Source organism: Lethenteron reissneri, chromosome 23 (genome assembly GCF_015708825.2).
Source record: "Lethenteron reissneri isolate LAM-NWPU_2019-01 chromosome 23, ASM1570882v1, whole genome shotgun sequence".
NCBI lineage: Eukaryota > Metazoa > Chordata > Hyperoartia > Petromyzontiformes > Petromyzontidae > Lethenteron > Lethenteron reissneri.
This window is the reverse complement of record NC_083801.1, coordinates 5,004,795-5,026,199: the sequence shown is the minus strand read 5'-3', so window position 1 is coordinate 5,026,199 and position 21,405 is coordinate 5,004,795. Positions and strand designations below refer to the sequence as shown.

At 50.0% G+C, this 21,405-nt stretch overlaps 1 protein-coding gene across 1 annotated transcript; it reads right to left on the bottom strand.

Moving 5' to 3' along the window:
• Positions 1-11,916: 11,916 nt before the first annotated feature.
• Positions 11,917-18,905, bottom strand: LOC133346226 (cell division control protein 6 homolog). Its single transcript, XM_061557766.1, has 5 exons — positions 18,748-18,905; positions 18,419-18,483; positions 17,136-17,335; positions 14,193-14,333; positions 11,917-13,581 (listed from the first exon to the last, which is right to left on the bottom strand). Exons 1-5 carry the CDS (start codon positions 18,903-18,905, stop codon positions 13,489-13,491), a joined length of 657 nt encoding a protein of 218 aa, XP_061413750.1. The 3' UTR covers positions 11,917-13,488.
• Positions 18,906-21,405: the final 2,500 nt, after the last annotated feature.

The following is a 21,405-nucleotide window of genomic DNA, read 5'->3' as shown; positions in this document are numbered from 1 at the left end:
TAAATTGCACAATTTAACACAAAGTACGGTAAGCATGACACGTCATCAATTGGATTATAGACACACACACACCGGAAAGATAGATGATATTTCGTGTACAGAATCATGACCCTGACAGCAACCCCCAAGACAATTTTATATATGAGTTACAGGCTGAAAATGTGCATGAAAATCCATTATGCTGTCAAAGTACAATCGACTTTGGGTCGTATTTTATTCCGTGGGTTGTCATAGAGTCCATTGTTACTCTGGAAGTCATAACCACAAATTGGCACCCGTAATGGCTAAAGTGGATTCGTTGCGCAAGCATAAAACGGTAATAAAATGCCTCGTTATAGAGACGGCGTTACGGGCTATTTTGCAGATTGTGGGCCATGTAATGAGCATGAGTTTCATGTTAGATTTGTGGATTTCAGATATTGCAATGTTTTATGACCGAATTTTAGAATTTTTGAAAACTTTAAATGGGTACGTTGTAATCATTTGAGCCACTTAAGGATGAACAATTTGGAGTATAATCTTGTAATTATTTTATTCTCAAAATTAGTTTTAGGTAGATTACTTCAATAATGTTCAACTGTTATTTTAATTATATACATAATAAAGTCGTAACAAATATTTGTTATCTAAATAAATGTTTTATCTTTAAAAAAATAGAATTATCCAGAACAGAGTCACTTAATGGCGATGTTGTTTATCAGCACGGTCCGGCATTGCTGTGTTTGGCCACTGCATTCGTCATGAGTCTCGATGCATGTGCGCGGAAACGGAGACATCCCAGCGAAATCTCACCACCCAGAGGTCCACACAGCGGTGGGACTAACGATGCGTTTGGTTGTGCACGACGTTCACACATCACAACTCGAACGAAGCGTCACCGCGTCATCTGCACGTTTATTGATCGGCTCGGGTTGTGCAGTGGGAAAAACAACAACACCTCCTGAGCCGTGCTGTGCTGGCTTGGCACTGCCCCAGCACGGTTCGACTGTGCAGTGAAAACGGAGCACGAGAGGCCAACGGCAAGGAAGCAGAACTGGAGTGCTGACCTCTGTGGAAACTCACAATAAACATGCAATGCCAGGTCAACGTTAGCTGACATTACAACGTGAAGTCAACGTTGCATGTTTACTGGGCTGTAGTGAGGGATGCCAGGTAGAGGTCCTTCAAGTGTATGGCTATTAACTATTGTTTTATTTTACCAGGTAAGGCCCACTGAGCTATATAGATATTTTTTTCAGAAACGACCTGGACAGAAATGATAGCTCAACGAAGTGGCTTATCGTGTGGAAATGTATCGAAGCCAAATACTAAATGTGGTAGGGACAACCCGGAAGACCTGGAAAAAAAATCCACGTGACCACAGGAGAGAGAGACACGCAAACTGCAAATACACAACAGCAGGCGTCAGGGTCGGATTAAACCCACGACCTCCTGTATACCAGGCGAGGTAGTTAACATCTCCTAGCCACCACAGCGCCCCAACTAGATTACAACTACCGCACACAGTCTTGACCGCCTTGTAAATCACGTCAGAATGTCTACATTGATCGGATTTTTGTTTAACATTCACAAATTTTGTCCGTAGAAATCGAGTAACACAAATGATGCCCGTCAACTTAGGAACCATGAAGTATTTCGGAAAGCAATTAGCAATCTGGTGTTCGACTCTAATTCCAGTCGCTTCTGTATTTCCCGGAGCTTTATTGTCAGCCTTGGAATCGATTTTAATTAATTAATCGATCTTGCATTATTAAGACAAACCCATGATAGCGAGTGGGAAATGTAAGTAATACAATTTAAAACGTAAACTTGAGAAAGTATAAGAATCCAATTCTGAGAAAGCACTGGCGATAGCGTGCGGTCTGTTTCACATCAGTGTCAGCTTTGTGGCACGAATAGAGTTTTATAGCGTGAGTAAGACACGTCCCAAGAACAATTCAACTCGAGCCGTAAATATTCCACCACCAAAGATGCCAGTAGGGGACTATGATAGCATAATTTGCCACACATGCCGAGTGATATTCAATACGCCAGCAATCCATAAGGCACACATTTTTAAATATGTATATAATTCACGTTTTTACAGCAGCCCTCCTTTGTTTCACAACACAGCTCCGCGTCTCTCCACATGAAGATTTACACCCGAGAAGCATAATGAACGGTGGAGTCGCGGTCGAGGCTTGCACGAATTCGATTCTGGGCCACGGCTATCAGCAATGATTGATATCAGAGCCGGTCTGCGGCCGTCTGGAACGCTCTTCCTTCCGATATTCGGAAGCCACTGGAGCTAGGCACTTTTAAATATAGATTGAAAACTCATTTCTTTAGAACTGCTTTTTTGTGTTTAGTTTCGTGTTCTTGCCCCACACCGAAGGTTAGCATGGTTGGCTACGTACGGTGCTAAAGAAATTCAACGTATATTGACCTCTCCCCTTCACCAACCCGCACTCATCAAAGCAGTGAATTATGATAAGACAAAAGAAAACCCGATATGATCGCCGTAGCATGAGGAGAAAATGGAACGCAGCTTGAAACATGTATGCGTTTCTTCGTTTCCAAATACTCAACATGAATGCTGAATGGCAATTACTGTACGATTGGAAAGATGATTTTAATTAACTCATTCTCCTCAAATTCCTGCTGGGTCAGTTGCCAAACTTGGCTATCAGCCGCTTGTTTATTGACAAACTCGAAAACACAAGAGACCGTTCACTCGAATGGTTTGACTCGTGCACCACTGAATGTTGAGCCCGATGCTGGTGAACCGGTCTGCAAAACAAAACCACAAAGGCCACTGGGAGGTGATCGAATCGTTGACTTTCATGGCCACGTGGCCACAGGGATCCAAAAGCAAAATCTATATCCAAAGTCTTTCCCAACCCCCACACGTGACCTTTCCGCTTCATCCCTTGTGCAATGACTTCGGGCACGAACTGTGGAGGGCTCTTCTGTTGAACTTCAACGCGACTTTGGGACCGCGAGAAAGCGCCGACGCGGAGACCGTGAAGAGTGACAACGAGAAGACAGCGATGACAGAAAGTCAGCGTGTCCATCACTCCGCCCTTGTTCTCGAACCTTCCTGGGGCTTGCAATCGTTCCCTTCCGCTCTCCCCATCCTGTTGTCACCACTTGCGACCTCCTAGTCGACGTAGCACCGTCTTTACAAGTGTAATGCGGGCGTAAACGGCCCTCCGGAGGTGACGTCAGGAGGGGAGGAGTTAGGTCACGTGGGGGGGTGAGGGGTTAGGCTATAGAAGGAGGGGAACCGGAAGAGGACGGGAGTGACGGGGAACCAGGAACAGAGAGAGGCCACGAAGGGCGAAGCGGAGGGTGGCGAGATCGCCACGAACACGGGGAAGCGAGGATCGGCACCGTTGGCCAGCGGTGACCGACCCGAAGCAGCGAGGAGGCTGCAGTCAGCAGCGGGGCTGCACAGAGAGTCAGCAGCGGGGCTGCATACAGAGTCAGCAGCGGGTCTGCATACGGTAGCAGCCAGAGGGTCTGCACATAGGGGTAGCAGCGGGAGTCTGCATAGAGGTAGCAGCGAGTCTGCAGGGAGGAGGTTACAGTAGATGAAGCAGAGAGTCAGAGGGAAGAAGAAGCTATAATAGCAGTGAATAGCCGGGGGCTACAAATACAGAGTTATAACAGAGTGCCGTGTGGGTGAAGACGAGAACCCAATAAAAGACACGAAGACAGAAGGAAGTGTCCGAGTCCTTTTATTACACTGGAGTCAGAAGTGAAACGGCATGGCGAAACATCTGAGGAAAAAGAATATTCCATCCCCGGCGTCGGCTTCATCTTCGGACGACGACGATCTTCCTCCTGCGGTCGGCTTCACTTCGGCGGAGGGAGAGATCCGTGAGGGCCCGGGCGTCGAGGAGGTGGCCCCTTCGTCCGACCCATCTGCGTTGAAGGACGAAGATTTAAGATGGACCCGGATGGCGGAGCAACTGGCAACCCTAAAAACCGTCATCACAGAGTTGTGTGACCTTGTCACGCCAAGGGCGGCGTTGGAAGGTGATGGTGGTGATCGGCAGGAGCCCGGGTCGTCTTCGATGGCGCCGCCATCGGCCACGCGGCGTGAAGACGCCATCTTGGGCGTGGCGCACCACGGAAGGCGGGAAGCCGCCATTTTGGGGCCGCCGCGAGGATCGTCCGCCATTTTGGCGACACAGCGTTGCGACGCCTTGCTGAACTTACCGCCGGAAGAGTCAGCGACGGACGGAAGCAAGCCAAGGAGTCGCAGTCGTCACCTTACAACCGTCAAAGAGTTCTCCATCGTGGGCGATTGGAGTGCGTTCGCCTGCAGATTTTTGGCGGCGGTACGTACGGCAAGGTGGACGGACGCTGAGGCACTGGAGGTGCTCCCGACTCTTCTTGATGATGAGTCCGTTCGTTTTTTTCGCTCTATAAAAGCTGCGAAGAAGAAAACTCTGCGAGGGGTGTTCGATGAAATGGCGGACGCGTACGAGCCACCGGATGACGCCCATCGCCGATTCGTGCAGCGGCAACGCGCACCTGAGGAGTCACCTGTAGCGTACAGGGGCGCCGTGTTGGAACTCGCTATGGCCGCTTACCCGGAGACGGAGCCTGACCTGCTGGAACCACTCATCTTGGGGAAGATGTTGGAGTTGTCCCGAGATCTCGGCATTCCTATGCCGGCGTGCGGTCACGAAAAACTCACGTCCCGGACCGCGGCCAAGTGTTTGGACGCCCAGTTCAATCTCCGCCGCTGGAAACAGGTGACGGCGTGGACGGGCGGTCCTGTCGTCGATGGGGGGGCCGTAGGGTGGGACCCTACGAAGGCCGTGTACGTGCCGGATGCGACCGGCCCAAAGGAGTTGTCGGCCGCCTCCACTCCGTGGCCGGCTCGAAGCGGGCCAGGGCCGCGGGCTCCGCCGCCGGCGCGGCCGCGTCGGGACGGGGTGCCCGCTGCGCGCCGCCCCGACGTCGACTGCTTCCGCTGCGGCCGTCGGGGCCACTATGCCAGGGACTGCTGGGCCCGGGTTCCGGGGCCGCCCCAGCAGGAGGCCTCGACAGCGGACGCCCCAAAGAAAGACCCTCCGGCACAGGCAAGTCGGTGCGCACCAGACACCCGGCAAGGCCTGACACCTCACTCATCGCCGTTGTTATGCGACGCGGATGTTGTAAAATACGGGAGGCCAGTATCTGAGCCTTGTCGCTCGATAACGCAGTGGCGTAAGCTGGCTCGGCGGGTTGTCGCGGCCGCTACCGGTTCGTCCACTGTACCTGGGTCCATCCAAGGGGTGGACGTACGTATTTTGGTGGATTCCGGTGCGTCCGCGACCATTATTTCGGATGTGATATTCCATCTTTTGAACATCCCATCGGGGGCCGTGAGGCCGGCTTACGCTTCCTGCATCGCTGCGAACGGGGGTAGTATGGGCATCGTGGGACAGGTGGACGCTAACATTTCTATCGGGGGTGTCTCGGCCTCGGGCGTTGTGTTGATTTCGAGGTCCCTGGCGGTTCCTTGCCTGTTGGGTACGGATTTTTTGGCTAAGATGCCCATTCTAATTAGAATCAATGAAAATTGCATAGAACTACCGGGGGGCCGGAAATTGGAATTTTTACAGTCCGCCTGGGGGCGACCGGCTCCTGTCGCCCAGGTGCAGGCGCTATCGGAAGTTTCGGTTGATATTCCACCTGGCTCTCAGATGCTCATTCCCTTACGATACCGGAAGCCGGTTCCGGGTCGGCAGGGTGCTTTTGGGATTTTGCTGTCGCCGTCCGCCGCGGTTACGGGCGGCTTAGCGCTGGTAGGGGCGCAAACTATTGTCCGTCCAGATCAGCGCCCGTTTTTGCAGGTGTTAAATGCGAGTGCTGAAAGCGTGTGTGTGCCGGCTGGTACCGTTGTGGCACATGCCACTACGGCGTTTACGGCTCAGAGTGACCTGCCGGACGGGGGGCTTGTGGGTGGTGTTTCACACGATGGAGGGGTTGATGATCATTGGATCGCCGAATTATGTGGGGAAAATTCGGCCCTTTCCACCGAGCAGCGTTGTGCGATTCATAAATTATTATCGAGCTATTCCGATGTGTTTAGCTCGGACGATTTGGACTTGGGACGCACCTCGCTGCTCTCTCATCATATCGACACGGGGGACGCTGCCCCTATCCGTTTGAACTCGCGTCGGATGAGTCCGGCTGAGCGTGAGCATGTTCGAGGGGCAGTGGAAGACATGTTGAAAGCGGATATTATATCTCCGTCTAATAGCCCATGGGGCGCGCCTGTTGTGTTGGTTAAAAAGAAGGATGGTAAATTGCGATTTTGTGTGGATTTTCGGAAGTTGAATAAAGTGTCAGTGGCAGATGCGTATCCCCTGCCGCGTATGGACGATTCTCTCGACGCCTTGTCAGGGGCTAAGTTTTTTTCAACGCTAGATCTCTCTTCGGGCTTCTGGCAGCTCCCCCTTGACGAGCCCTCGCGAGAAAAGACAGCTTTCCGTACGCCGCAGGGGTTATTCCAATTTAACTGTCTTCCGATGGGGTTGAATGCTGCCCCTGCCACTTTTCAGAGGTTGATGGAGTTGGTATTGACGGGGTTGCAGTGGGAGACATGTCTCATTTATTTAGATGATATTATAGTCTTCAGCCGCACATTTGATGAGCATTTACTGCGGTTGGAGGCTGTATTCGCCAGAATGCGTTCTGCTAATTTGAAATTCAAGCCTAAGAAATGTCATTTACTGCAACGCTCCGTTCGATACTTGGGACATATTGTTAGTGCGGGCGGGGTGGCCACGGATCCAGAGAAAACTGCTTGTGTCCGGGATTGGGCAACCCCGGCCACGGTGGGTGATGTGCGTCGGTTTTTGGGGTTCGCCTCATATTATCGGAGGTTTGTTCCGAATTTCGCTACTATCGCCAGGCCTTTGCATCTCCTTACTGGGAAGGGGCATAAATTTGTGTGGGGACCGCCGGAGGAGGCGGCGTTTCGGAGCCTGCGCGATTTACTGGCTACTGCGCCGACGTTGGATTATCCGGATTTTGAACATCCCTTCATTCTGGATACTGATGCGAGTGACACTGGTATTGGGGCGGTGTTGTCCCAGTCAAAAGGTGGTGTTGAGCGTGTGGTGGCGTATGGGAGTCGGGTTTTATCTCCCGCGGAAACCCGTTACTGCGTCACTCGCAGGGAACTTTTGGCTATTGTGTTTTTTCTCCGACAATTTCGACCGTATCTGTACGGTCGGTCGTTTATTGTCCGCACGGACCATGCGGCCTTGCAGTACGCTCTTAAGATGGACCAGCCATCCGGACAATTGGCGAGATGGCTGGACACGTTGCAAGAATTCTCCTTCCAAATTCACCATCGGAAGGGTGTGCGTCACGCTAACGCGGACGCACTGTCCAGGTTGCCGCAACGATCCCCTTGTGCGTGTGCGTCGGGGACGCATAGGTGTGGACCGACTCAGCCCCCCCCTCAGCCTGTCGCGCTGGCAGTGGATGTTCTCGAAACTCCGCTTACACCGGGACCGGTTGATGGGGGACCGGCTGACGGGATTTTGCGTCTTCCAAGGTCTGTGTGGATTCGGGAGCAAATGTTGGACGAATCTTTGGTGTCGTTACGAAAACGAACGGAGAAGGCGGGTAAGGAAGTCGGTGCGGGTGGTATTTCGGAAACTGCTCTCCGAGATGGGTTACTGATGTGGAGGGAAGGGATACAGGAACACTGGCGTCTCGTTGTGCCTGCGTCATTGCGGTATGAGTTGATTAGATCTTTGCACTGTGACACACTTTTACACCTGGGGGTGCAGAAAACCCTATTGACGCTGCAACGAGACTATTATTGGCACGGCATGACGACGGATGTCGTCGGTCACGTTCGCGCGTGTCCCGATTGCGCCCGCCGTAAACCACCTAAACATCCATATGTTCCGCCGATACAATCGATTAAAGTATCTCGGGTTAATGAGCTGGTGGCGTTAGATATTTTGGGACCCTTTCCGCCATCCGCTAAGGGAAATAAGTATTTACTGGTGGGGGTTGAGTACCTCTCTCGCTGGCCGATGGCCTGGCCTTTGCCTGACCAGTCAGCGGCGTCTATCACTGACGCCTTTCTATTTGGGTATGTAATGGACAAAGGGGCGCCGGAGAGGCTCCTTACGGATCAAGGACGTAACTTTTCGTCCAAATTGTTGGGGGAGGTGTGTGCGGCTCTTGGAACTAAAAAGATACGGACGTCCCCCTACCACCCGCAAACGGATGGTATGGTGGAACGGTTGAATCGGACTCTGTCCGCCATGCTGTGCCATACAGTCGGGGAAAATCAATCTGATTGGGATTTGCATATCCCTGGGGTGCTTTCGGCGTATCGCATGACGCCGCACGCGGCTACTGGATACTCGCCGTTCTTCCTTATGTACGGCCGTGAGAATGTGCCGCCGATTAATGAACAGTTGGGAACCGGCGCGAGGGGGCCTGTTAAGCCTCTTCCTGAGTATATTAAGGACAACGTTCGGCGTGTCGCTGAGGCGAGGGAAAGTGCCCGCATGGCTACTGCCAAGGCTCAGGCCAGGAATGAGCGGTGTGCCCGACGATCAAAGGGGGAGTGCCCCTGGAAAAAGGGGGACCTGGCCTGGCTTCATTGCCCACAGGTGCGGCCAGGTACCTCTCCTAAATTACATAGACCTTGGCAGAGTCCGGTCCGCCTCATTGAGGTTCCCAACCCACAGTCGGCGCGTGTTCAGGTTGGTTCACGGCGCTGGTTCGTGCATACATCCCGGTTGAAGCCATACATTGCCCCGCGGCCGGATGCGTCATCTCCCGAAGTTGCCTTGCCGGGGTCTGTTGCTGCCGACTCGCACCTTGCCTGTGTCTGCTGACCTTGCGAGAGCGCCTGTCGTACCCTTCACAGACAAGCCGGCCGTGACAGCGCAGGGAGGAGGACGTTCCGCTCGTGGGACGTCGACTGGAGCCGCAGAACCCACGGGACCTGCAGCTCTTCCTATCCCTCCGCGGACGCGAGTACGGGATGTCTCTGGACGCGAGCGGGACAGTGGCGGGCCTCCAATGGCGACGGAAGAACTTGCGCCCGTCGCCCCTAAAACCCTTCCACGTTCCCGCTCGGCGGGTGGTCTGCCGACCGTCCGGGACGGCCCGGCTGCCCGTACTCGCTCGAAATCCCTCACGTTTCGTTAAAATTGTATTGTGTTGTGTTCTGGTTATATTGTTGTTGCATGCTTCGTGTCTTTTTACGTGTTGGCCCTTTACACCCGCATTTCTTGTCAGGTTGCAATTCAGCCGAGGTCGGCTGGATTTTCTTTATGGGGGAGGGTGATGTAATGCGGGCGTAAACGGCCCTCCGGAGGTGACGTCAGGAGGGGAGGAGTTAGGTCACGTGGGGGGGTGAGGGGTTAGGCTATAGAAGGAGGGGAACCGGAAGAGGACGGGAGTGACGGGGAACCAGGAACAGAGAGAGGCCACGAAGGGCGAAGCGGAGGGTGGCGAGATCGCCACGAACACGGGGGAGCGAGGATCGGCACCGTTGGCCAGCGGTGACCGACCCGAAGCAGCGAGGAGGCTGCAGTCAGCAGCGGGGCTGCACAGAGAGTCAGCAGCGGGGCTGCATACAGAGTCAGCAGCGGGTCTGCATACGGTAGCAGCCAGAGGGTCTGCACATAGGGGTAGCAGCGGGAGTCTGCATAGAGGTAGCAGCAAGTCTGCAGGGAGGAGGTTACAGTAGATGAAGCAGAGAGTCAGAGGGAAGAAGAAGCTATAATAGCAGTGAATAGCCGGGGGCTACAAATACAGAGTTATAACAGAGTGCCGTGTGGGTGAAGACGAGAACCCAATAAAAGACACGAAGACAGAAGGAAGTGTCCGAGTCCTTTTATTACACAAGTGTGGGGAGTGTGCGTGCACCTATGGGGGTATGGAGTCGCCTTGGCTCGGCTGTCACACACACGAGCAGGATAATCAGACAGCAAAGGGTGTTGTTGCGATTACGTTCTGACGCTACGAGGCGATCACGCCTCCCTTGGAAGGTGCCGGATGTGGTGGAAGTATTTTATTAGAAATTGCAGAAGGAACACTGTCGCTTATGTTTTAATACTGCAAGTTCTCAGATCTGTATTCTTTGGGTTTTTCGGTAAAGTCACGTAGGTTGAAAGAAAATAAAAAGAACTACGCTTCGATCGCAAAACAAGCGATCGAAACATCGTAGTATTTTGTTATTTTCTTTGAACCTATCCACGTGACCTTACCGAAAAACCCAAAGAATATGAATTCCTGCAGTCACGAAAGATTTAATTCAAGATTTTTCTCAGATCCGCCCAGTTGAATGTTGTATTTTCCACCAGGTTTAAGATGATCTTAAGTCTGGCTTTAGATGACGATTAAGATGAAGTACAGGACAACGACTGCGACTACATTTCGGGCAAATCCGTTTCTTTTTAAATCCTTTATATTAAGTTCACTTGCTTGCTTGCGCGCTTACGACCGTGCAAATCTTTCGGTCGTTTTTTAACCCACTTCCCGTGATCTAATCGAGCTGACATTTTGCACACAGACTCGTTGTGCGTGACAATTAATTTTCGTGAATTTTTTTTCCACATTTTTACACTTTTTAGGATTTTTTTTATATTTAATTACCAATTGCTTAATGGTGGCAGGCAATCATCTGATCCATAGGTGGCAGCCATCTCAAGCCAGAGGACGAGAGGACTCGAGCCGCCACGCATATAAAGGATTTATAGTGAAAAACTTTGTTTTTACGGGTTATTTTTTTCTTTTTGAAGACCCATTTAACAGTCACTGGGGCCCAACCGTGAAAGTCGTGGCAACATTGTGGCTCATGGGGAAATATCAATGGTGGGATACTTCCCAACGAGGCCACGAGTCAGGAGGGAGCAGTCGGCAGCAGCCAATCACTGGAGCTGAAGCTCTGGGGTAGTGGCCGTGCATTTCACAATTGCGTTGCGATTTAATAACTCCCCATGTAACACGATTTATGTTCCTGCGTACCAAGTGTTATTTTCTAATTGTTTACGCCTCAAATTGTATAGAAAATGGCTATTATTTTCCACAAACTTTGCTTTTGTGACCAGGACTTTATGTGAAGGAATGCCACAAGTGCACACGTTTTCTCATCTAAAATAGGTACATTTCAAAATACCACTGTCCTGGTCACAAAAGCAACGTTTGTGGGGAATAATAGACATTTTCTCTATTTTTGATGTCGTTTTTACCGCTTTGACGGCGTTTCGATATTCGTCGTCACGCCTTTCAGGAACGCATCCCCGCCGTAAACAGGGTGCTACTGTATACACTTTTAATTTTACTGGTATGAACCAACTGGTTCCACCAGCCCGTAGGGAATTATTGTGTCCGTCCGTCGTGCATACAAAAAAGGGAGGGGTGGGGCTGGTTGGAGGGTGGGGAGGAGCTGGGTGGGGAGGGTGGGGAGGAGCTGGGTGGGGAGGGTGGGGAGGGGCTGGGTGGGGAGGAGCTGGTCACCCCGTGGTGCCCTTATAAAACTCAACGTTTAATCTACCTCAAGCCGGCTTGTGCCCGCCCTCACAGTCGGGCATATTTGCAGAATACACGCCGCCGTTGACCCTGGCCATTGACCGAGAAACCCAACGTTCCTACCAGCTCCCTCCGCAGGAATGTGTTTTTAAGGCAGTGCTAGTGACTAATGTGTTGAGATTGTTTTGTTATTTGTGCTTGTGCACCGCTGCCACCAAACAATGTTTAATTGAGGAAGCTGGCTGGGTGGATCACATTTAATCATGTGCTGTGAAACTTCAAAACCCACTGGGCTGAAAGCATGGTGTATCCAGTCTTGTAACCTTGTGAATGCAACACCAATAAGAAAGGCATTGGCCAAACATACAAATGCAACACTGCATTGAAAATCCATGATGAGGCAATACTATTTATCCTCATAAAAGCATTTATTTAAAATATTAACACTGTTATTGCAAACTGTTGAACATCATAATGCACACACACACCACCTCGCATGGCCATAAAGCTCACTTAACTGATACACTATTGAATTAGTAAAACATAATATGCATTTCGATCATAAGCATACCCCATTTTAGTTTGGCATTCAGAAGTTTTCACGTAAAATTTAAGTCATCCACACCACAATACGTAGCAATTGGATTTTAGGGACTTTTTTTCAAAATAAAACCACAGATAACACTAAAATTACACAATTAAGTTTCATGCCAACAGGTTAATAATACCAAACAATGATTCGGATAATACAAAGAGGCTGTAAAATAGCCATGATGTTATTCAATAAAATCTCAATCAAAATTGAACGTCTCCATATTTTACAAACATGAATGGGGAAGTGTGTGCTGGGCATTGAAAAAAGTTGATTATTTTCAGCAAAAAAGTATCCTCAAAACACTTCACGTGTACACATCCGACGCTGCCACACCGCAGCGACGAGTTTCATTATACTTTCACAAGTCACGGCAGGAGTTTCATCACACATGGAAATGTATTTCGGCTTAAGATTGAGCAGTTCTCATCTCGATGGCTTCTAAGCCAGTGATGAGATGTTCTTGATGGGAGAGCAAGTCTTTGTCGAGCAGTGTTCTTGATTGCAAGGCCCGCAGGGACAATGGCGCACCCTGGTGGCCTTTAGTGCGGCCCCCAGAAAATAAATAGTGAAAATACCCCCCCCCCCCCCCATCATCGTGCTGCTGTCAAACCCCAAAGGATTTCAACGTGTGGCGGCCTTCACACACACACACTGATGTCTTATCGGTGAAAGTGGCCCCCGCTCTGAACATTAGTGCAGAACGCTGTTTTAGTGGATGACCACTGTTGACTTCCCAGTGGTGCTCATTTAACAGACTCGGGAGACGATTGGTTAAGCCAACCCTGAACTACTAATTAATCTGGACACCTTCCAAAGGTTGAGTTGAACGCTTCGAACCCAGTGCCACTTGGCACGGCGGTGATGTGTGCATTTCATGTTGCGTTTGGAAAAGATACATTATTCACCATTCCACACTGGTAAAACAACCAGCAAGCTGCAAGTCACAATAAGAACAATGATCAACGGTGTTTCCTTTAAAAGAGTTTGGAACAAGCCAACAACGTCATAGCAATATGGGCCTCGTGGATTGTCAGTTAACTTCATAGGTTTGAGAATTGCTGCTCAGCTTTGAGCCCAACGTGAATCGTACTCAATTCACAAAGCAACTTGTCAATAAGATCAAACTCGACAAGCTGGCACGGAGATGGCTCCCAAACGACGCGGCGTCCTCACCTTTGCCCGGCCGCTATATGCGATAAAATTGCCTTTCAAAAAGGGGCTTTAAAAAAAGTCAGCCGACTGAAGTTTCGCCAACGAAACAACCTCGTCGGTGGAAGGGTCGATCGTCGACACGGACCCCCGGCTGTCGTCGTTGAGGCTCGCTTTGAGACAGCGGCAGCAGCAAAGGGCGTGGAGGAGGTGGAGGAGGTGGAGGAGGTGGAGAAGGTGGCAGCTCCCTACTTGGGGATCCCGGCCTGCAGGATGCTCGAGAGGAGAACCTTGTCCTGGAGAGCGTGCTCCACGTCGCTCTGGTCGATCTTCAACGACACCTGCCCAGACACAACGGACGTTACTTCACGTGCATGTGCGTGTGTGCGTGCAGCTCTCAGATTGAGGTCGAGTCAAAAAGTGTCTCTCTTGCCCTGCGTCGAGTTTCAAGCGCCTTGTCTTTAACCCGGCTGAGAACTCGTGAAACCAAAATTAATCTTAAATTATGGCTTTGCGCACAAAGAAGATCTCATCAGGCCACCATATCCAATGCCATGGACGTCATCATACCTTGTCATCAGTTCCTCCCTACTGCCAGATCAAACTACTATTGTGCAGGAGATACCCGACATCTAATACCTGCTGCTACAGTATCCCGTCATCAGAGTATTGCGCTCTTGCTCAAGGTTGTTGACCTCTGTGTGTCGCTCCAATGTCCAGCGAGATAAAACAACCATCCTGTACACACGTCCAAACCTGCAACGACCTCCTGTTTCTGATCACGTTACATGCCCTCCTTCCACGTACTACCCATAACTTCTGTATAACGCGCCATGTAGTTCACTTACTCGTCTTGCTCTGGGGGATATCGAATTCCTAATGTCCGAGCACGTTTGCTGCACGGCGATATAAATATAATTGTTTATCAAAAACAACCGCCAGCGATCGGTACCTTCATGAGGCGAGCCTCCTTGGAGTTCTTGATGGTCAGGATTCCTCGGGCCTCCAGCAGACTGCACAGCGCCAGGCACTCCGACTGGTGCAACCGCGCCATCTGGTGCCTCTGGCAGACTCCGGTGTACGTCTCGTGGATCTGGGGACACGACCAAAAACCCATGTCAGACCTTGACCCCCGCGAGCAATAAGGGAGCATCAATGATGGCCGAAGTGACACCGATTTTAATCGATAGGACTCCCTTCGTTTAATTTATACTGTAAAGTACTGCGATACCCTCTTTAATGGGGGCGAGTTTTTACTCGAGAAATAATAAATTGAATGAATGGTATAGACAACAAAGGCTCCCCCCGTATCACCATTAACAGACTGTTGGGGCGTGTGCCGAGCGAGGGGGCACCTACGCAGCCAGGCGTGATGCACAAGGGAGTGGCCAATTCCAGCAGGTCGTTATTTGAGGCTGAATCGACCTAGGCGAGCCCCAGGACCAGTTCAAATATTTCGAAACAGTTATTGATCCCGAGCGGGAATCGAACTTGTGTCGCCAGGTTCGTAGCGCAGTGCGCTAACCGCTACACTCCCGCCACTGGTAGAGTGTACACATGCATCAATTCCCAGCATAACTTGTGGCGAGTTCCTCATCCATGATTTCCCGTCCAAAGATGTTAGGGACAGGCCACTAAGGGGTGATTCACATCCTGCTGATTGTGGGTAGTCATGAACATTTCTGCATGGATCTAGATGCAGTTCCCGGCAAAAACAAGTAGCCGGGTGCACACGCAGTCCATAATCATTAACAGCTGCTACAATTTGACAGCCATCAGCATGGCTGCTGAAGTGGACATGGCCAGGGGAGAATCTGTGGGCATGTGCTGGAAATGTAATTGCATCTCTGGTGGATTCTAAAACTATAAACTATTTTATTTTACCAGGTAAGGCCCACCGAGCTGTAGAGCTCTTTTTTCAGAAGTGACCTGGCCACAAATGATAGCTCAATGAAATGGTTTTATCACGTGGAGATTTACAGAAACCTAACACTCTCAAAGCATGTGGGGGGGGGGGGGAACCAGAGGACCCAGGAGAAAAATCCACACGACCACGTGGAGAGAAAACACGCAAACTACAAATATACAGCAGGCGCCAGGGTCGGGATTGAATCCACGATCTCCTGCATACCAGGCGACATAGTTGACATCTCGCCACCACGGCGCCCCATGCCCAGAACTCGCAGACTCGGAGCCGGTGGGAAGTTAAACCCAGCGTGACGGCAGAGCGTAGGAAGGTGCGTCACGTGCATCCACTGGCAACACTTGTGTGCGCCCTCCCGACACTGCTGATCTCCGAGCTGCCCACCTGACTTATACAAGCCGAGTTGGGCTGCCACTGTCAATCACGCATAGCGTTTGGCTCCGATGGCACTGCGTCCCTCTGGTGCTTTTCAGTCAGCTTTGCTACATACGCGTCACCGACTCGAAACGTTGGGTACGCTCGCATACGAATGTTCAATCGAGGGGTTCTCCAGGTAAAATAGTTTCGACAACAGAAACGTCTGGCTGCCTGCCGTGTGTGACGGGGCTGGTGATGAATGTGTGGAAGCGGATCGAGAGTTGGCAGGTGTTGCCAATTAGCGTTGTAAATGGGGTACTCTGCAGCTGCCAGGAAATGTGCTCATGACATCTCACGTTTGGCAGGATGTCCCAGCAGGGATGCAATTCTACCATTAAGAATATATATGTGCGCAGTCTCCAACTAAATTTTAAAAACTTTCAATATTTTCACCCAAATGACTGATTCTACAATGAGTGCCAAAGATTGGGCCTTCAAACAAAGCCTATCACACCACGGTGGCGAGATGTTAACTACCTCGCCTCGTTTACAGGAGGTCGTGGGTTCGATCTCAACCCGGCCGCCTGTATATTTCGAATTGGTATGTTCTGACTGTGGTCACGTGGATTTTTCTCAGAGTTCTCTGGTGTTTCCCTCCACATTTACAAACATACGTTTCGTGTATTTGGCTGCTAAAAATGACCACGCGATAAGCCACTTCGTTGAGCTATCATTTGTGGTCAGGTCGCGTGTGAAAAAATGCTACATAGCTCAGTGACCCTTACCTGGTAACATAAAAAGTAGCCGAATAGCTGCAAATCAACATCATCGACAACCACATTGAATCATCGTCACTTTTGTCTAATCCCATTACGCTATTATTTTACGGAACTGGGGGCGGTTCTCATCTGCAGTGGCAGCTCCTCGATTATTGTCTGAAGCAGGGAGAAACAAGTTGTCATTTTAACGGACCCTTGAAATTTAGCTTTACATCAACAAAAAAACAAAGCTAGCCCATCAGTTCCAGGTTTGCTAATGGTCTGCGATGTCTTGCATACATGCACACACACCTATATAAATAAAAAATGTAATTTTTTTCATGGAAATGAATAATTCATTCCTGCAACTAATGGGCCTCAGAGATATACGTATCCCAGTCGTCTTTGTTCACAATGAATACATGGGTTCAAAATCCACATCGGTCAATTGATTAAATGTTTTACATATATATGTTTTAAATGTTTTAAATCAAACAAACCCCTTCAATTATTTATCACCCACAATTTGCCAGGGCACTAAGTATTCATATATTTTATTATTATTTATGGTAAGTGGCAATATAATGAAGTTTCAAAGGTTAACAAGAATGTAAGCAGTCAATAAAAGCACATTTATCTACGATTAAGAATTTTATTTACCCCAAATTTTATGGCCTTGTTTTGGCCGACCCTGGCATTTTTATTTAACCACGAGCCAGGTCGCCCTCCCAGGTACCAAGCCACCCACCCACCAGACCATCCACCCCAGGGTCCGGGCCTCCCACCCACCCAAGGTACAAGGCCACCCACGGCACCCCAGCTCACAGGCCAAACATCTACCAGGTCACCGGCTCACCTTGCCAAAGGTGAACTCCCTGACCTTGCCACTGCGCACCAGCATCAGCAGCGTGATGACGAGCAGCTTCTGCTGCAGGGGAAAGCTGCCGCCATGGTCCCCGGCGCGTGACGCCATGGGGCTCCCGTAAACCTCCGAGAGCACGGCGGAGATCTGCGGGAGGGTCACCCTGCGGGGCACCGTCGTCGTGAGCGCAGGGCCTGTACTCGCACAAAGGAACCGTGGAGGGTCATGAGAATCAGCTACCAAACACACACACAGGTGGACGGCGTACTGATACAAATCTAAGCCCCGCCCCCCCAAGTTTTTAATTGCAATCGCCAAGCAGCAATCATTTTAAGATTTCCAACACATTTTTACGAAGGCATTTCACAATCAGAATATTTATTTATACTGGTGGAATCAGAAGAGCTATAAAGCTCTTTTTATATATGTCCAGTAGGGGCAGGTCACAACTTCAACAACAAACAATACAAAAACACGAGAGGAGTGCAAAGTATAGGAAAGGTAAACACATCGCTTAAAACATACAAATAAAATAAAGCAATTTTTTTTTCATACCAGTTAAGGCCCACTGAGACATTAGCTTTTATTCAGAAACGACCCAGCCACATATTATAGCTTAATAAAGCCTCTCATCCTAATCGGTTGTTACAACCTTACATGGCCCTTCAGAGGAGTGATCATCACAGGCTAATACAACTATGAAATGTAGTTCTCCATGCTCGACTGTGCCAAATTAAGTGAAACACCAAACGCCGTGACTTTTGGGCAATTGCTGGTGTCCAGGCTGAGAGAATCAACTTGCTTTGCCTAAGACGCTGGTTTAATCTGCGGTGACTGCCCGGATTTGAACCCATGATCTCGGCAGAGATGGCTCAGCGTTCTCAAGGCATTAGCCCCGAAGAAACACCTGGCTACCTCCTGTTGTTAACATGTTAATTAGCCAGCGATATTATAATTAAGGGCACATGCCCACTATGTTCGAATGTTATAGCCGAAATATGTCATTACCTTCAACCTAAATATAATATTTACCCGAGACACGAAATTTACTCTGACAGATGGGGGGGGGGGGGGGACAATGGTAGATATTGAAATCACTCGGCAACCCCCCCCCCTCCCCCCCACAGGAATACATCACGAGACATTAAATGCATTCAGTGAGAAGAGGAAGAATATAAAACAACGTCAATTATTATGATTGTGCCACTGCACTCTGCACTGTAGGGCCTTCTTAATATTCCGAACAGAGACTGGGCGTTCTTGCCTCCCTCCCTCACCTTCTCCATTGGGGCTCAGCACCGTTTGCTTCCTGATTTCGCCTCCAAGTTTTTCCACAGCTCGCCTGCCGCGAGAAATAACAACGCTCGGTGAACGGGGGAGGAGATCGTCGAAGTGAACAAACAAGGAAGAGGGAGTCAAAAGTGCAATTCAAACATTGAAGGGATGGACGGAAATCTTGAGTGCTTCACACAACCCATCCAACCGTGGTCAAGTTACTGCTGGATGAAAGGCAGTCCCCCCCCACCCCCCCAAGCCGTTAACCTCTCCACGTGCAAGACATGCTACTGTTCTGAGAACATTCTGCCATCTCCTGGCCACCACACACCGTTCAAGCAGAAGAGGTGGGCAGTCAGAAGAAAACCAAACGGTTCGGCAGGTTCGTGGCGTGGCGAGAATAATCACTGCGCCACCGCTCTCCACGTGCATGAACTTGGGCGCAGTTACCTGCAAGACATCGAGCGCCTTGCGGGCATCCCCAGACATGGCTGACAACCTTCCTGGCGCAGAACTGCACAGCGGCCGGGTCCCACCACACCCTCCTTCAGCTGCAGCACAGAGGGGGAAACGGCAGCGCCGTTAGTGAACAGCAGCAGCAGCTAACCACGATAATCAAAGGACCATCATCAATACGTGCACACGTATTTATACGCGCGTGTGTGTGCCTGTTTAAGAAGTACTATCGGAGGGAACACACAAATCCGAAATGCAGCCGGGAACACGAAATGCCAAATTTAAACAGCAAACACGATTCACAATTCTGCATATGCATTCTCTAACGTTCAGGAATCGCATCGCAAACATTTATAACTGTTATCCAAAAAGGTAAACTCCGAGGAAGTTATTTGACAGTGGTTTGCTTTGTTGATGCATTTTCCGCACCTCCGATTAGCACGGTTGGCTACGTACGGTGCGAAAGAAGTTCAACACACACACACGTAAACGTGAGTGTGCGATGCGTTGTGATGCAACGCTCGCCTTCTCGGCAGGGTGTGCAGACGACGCCGTGGTCTTACTGTCGTTTTCTTGAGTACGATGTTCAAGAAAATGTTCTCTTGTAATGGAATAGTCATTTCAACATTATTTTAAATAGGTACTTCATAAATAGCTTGGGAGGAGCAGTGTATAGGTTTTGTTTGGGGTTGGTCCTATATATAATGTACGGTTCTGTATGATGCAATTAGCATGAATGACGCAAGATAAAATTTATAATCATCATGAATAAAAACAGGCCACTCTCCCACAGATTCTAACCATTATACCAATAATTAAATCACACATTTGCATTATACAAATACATCAACAGTGGCAAATGGAATTCTATAACGAGATAACCACGCTCCTTAGCACACAGAGTAGCAACAATTGTCATCCCAGGCTCGCCGTGTCTTGGAAACTAAATGCCATTCATTTAGCGGCCGCAGCAACCGATTCAGAACTTTCAGCACGACAGCCATTTATTCAGATGGAAATTGCTTACAACGCATCATTAAATGAAAACGTCTTGGCAATACATCCAAGTCACTTGCTGCACCAATCCTTCACACCTCCAGCAGGCTTTGCCAAAATTCATCCCCTTGTGAGTGACCTAGGCAGATTGATAACAGCTTGCGCATTATCCGCTTATGTGGGGTGGCTATGTGTAGGTGGTGGAGACTCTTGGCGCAAGGTACACAGTTGGGGGATCCATGCATTGTGGGCTGCTGCTTGTGTTGGCAAAGTGGGTTAATTATTATTATATAATAATCGCACCCCCGTATGGTACAAAATAAGTTCAAACCTGCATACATACATACATATATCGGGTGTTGGGCCGAAGCGTGGCAGTAGTAATCGTTGCTGCATCGACTTGCAGTTGAGTCTAATAGAGCTTCTATTAATTGGCCGACAACACCTATATAATATATGGAGTGCAGCAGAGCTTGGACCTTGTTGGCAGCAGGCTCACCGCGTGGCTGCCTTCCTGGCTTGCCTGTGGCTCCGAGTCGTTCTCTCTTAACGAGAGCGAAGAGCGACGTGCTGTGCGGTGCGTTACAAGTAACATGGTACTGGTAGGAACCTACTGGTTACACCAGTCACACTTGGGATTATTCTGTCCGTCCATCCGTTGTGCATCCAAAAATGGGAGGGGTGGGGCTGGGTGGGAGGGGCTGGGTGGGGAGGGGCTGGGTGGGGAGGGGAGGGTGGGAAGGGGCTGGGTGGGGAGGAGGGGCTGGGAGGTGGTGGGGGGGCTGGGTGGAGAGGGGCTGGTCACCCGGTGTTGCCCTTAAAAAATCAACGTTAAACCTACTCACGCCGGCCACTGGCCATTCTGGCGAATTGCCCGATGATGCTGGATGCATTTACCAGCGTAACGTCTTACTCAAAAACTGTAAATGTTGTGGATTCACTCTTCAACACCGGTGGGCTAAAGAAGTGAACTATTTGTCTTTTGTCAACATGACACTTTCTTTGCTGATTGGCCGTGTCGGGTGGTGGAGGGTTACGACACATTTATAAATAACGCGATCTCACCCAAAACCGCTTATTATGAATAATATTGGTCGCGAAAGCCTACGTGTTAAACTGCCCTGATTTAGATTGCTTCGCCATTATCTTCCCGAGTATTTTTACAAGAGAGAGGCAAACTACAATTCCCGGAGAAAATCGAGCCTTATATGGCGGATACCACGTGTACCCCCGATGCCGGTCCTGCAGAAATGGCCAGGATCTGATCGCGGGAATATGGAGGGAAGTTGACAAGATGCGGCTGGTGGCTTCGGAGAGCTTGCAGCCGCGGCAGGATGCGGTCCGTCAGGTCCAGCGCGTTTGCCACCCCTAAGGGACGGACAAAAGACAGCAGGGTCAAGCACTGCTAGTGATCAGCTATTCAGGCTGGTACGAGCCCCGAGGGGTGGTATGGTGAGCACTGGCTTCCCAGAGTTGCCCATTTCACATTACACCACACTAATTTAGGCCGTGTTGACCTCGGTGAGTCACAAGGTCC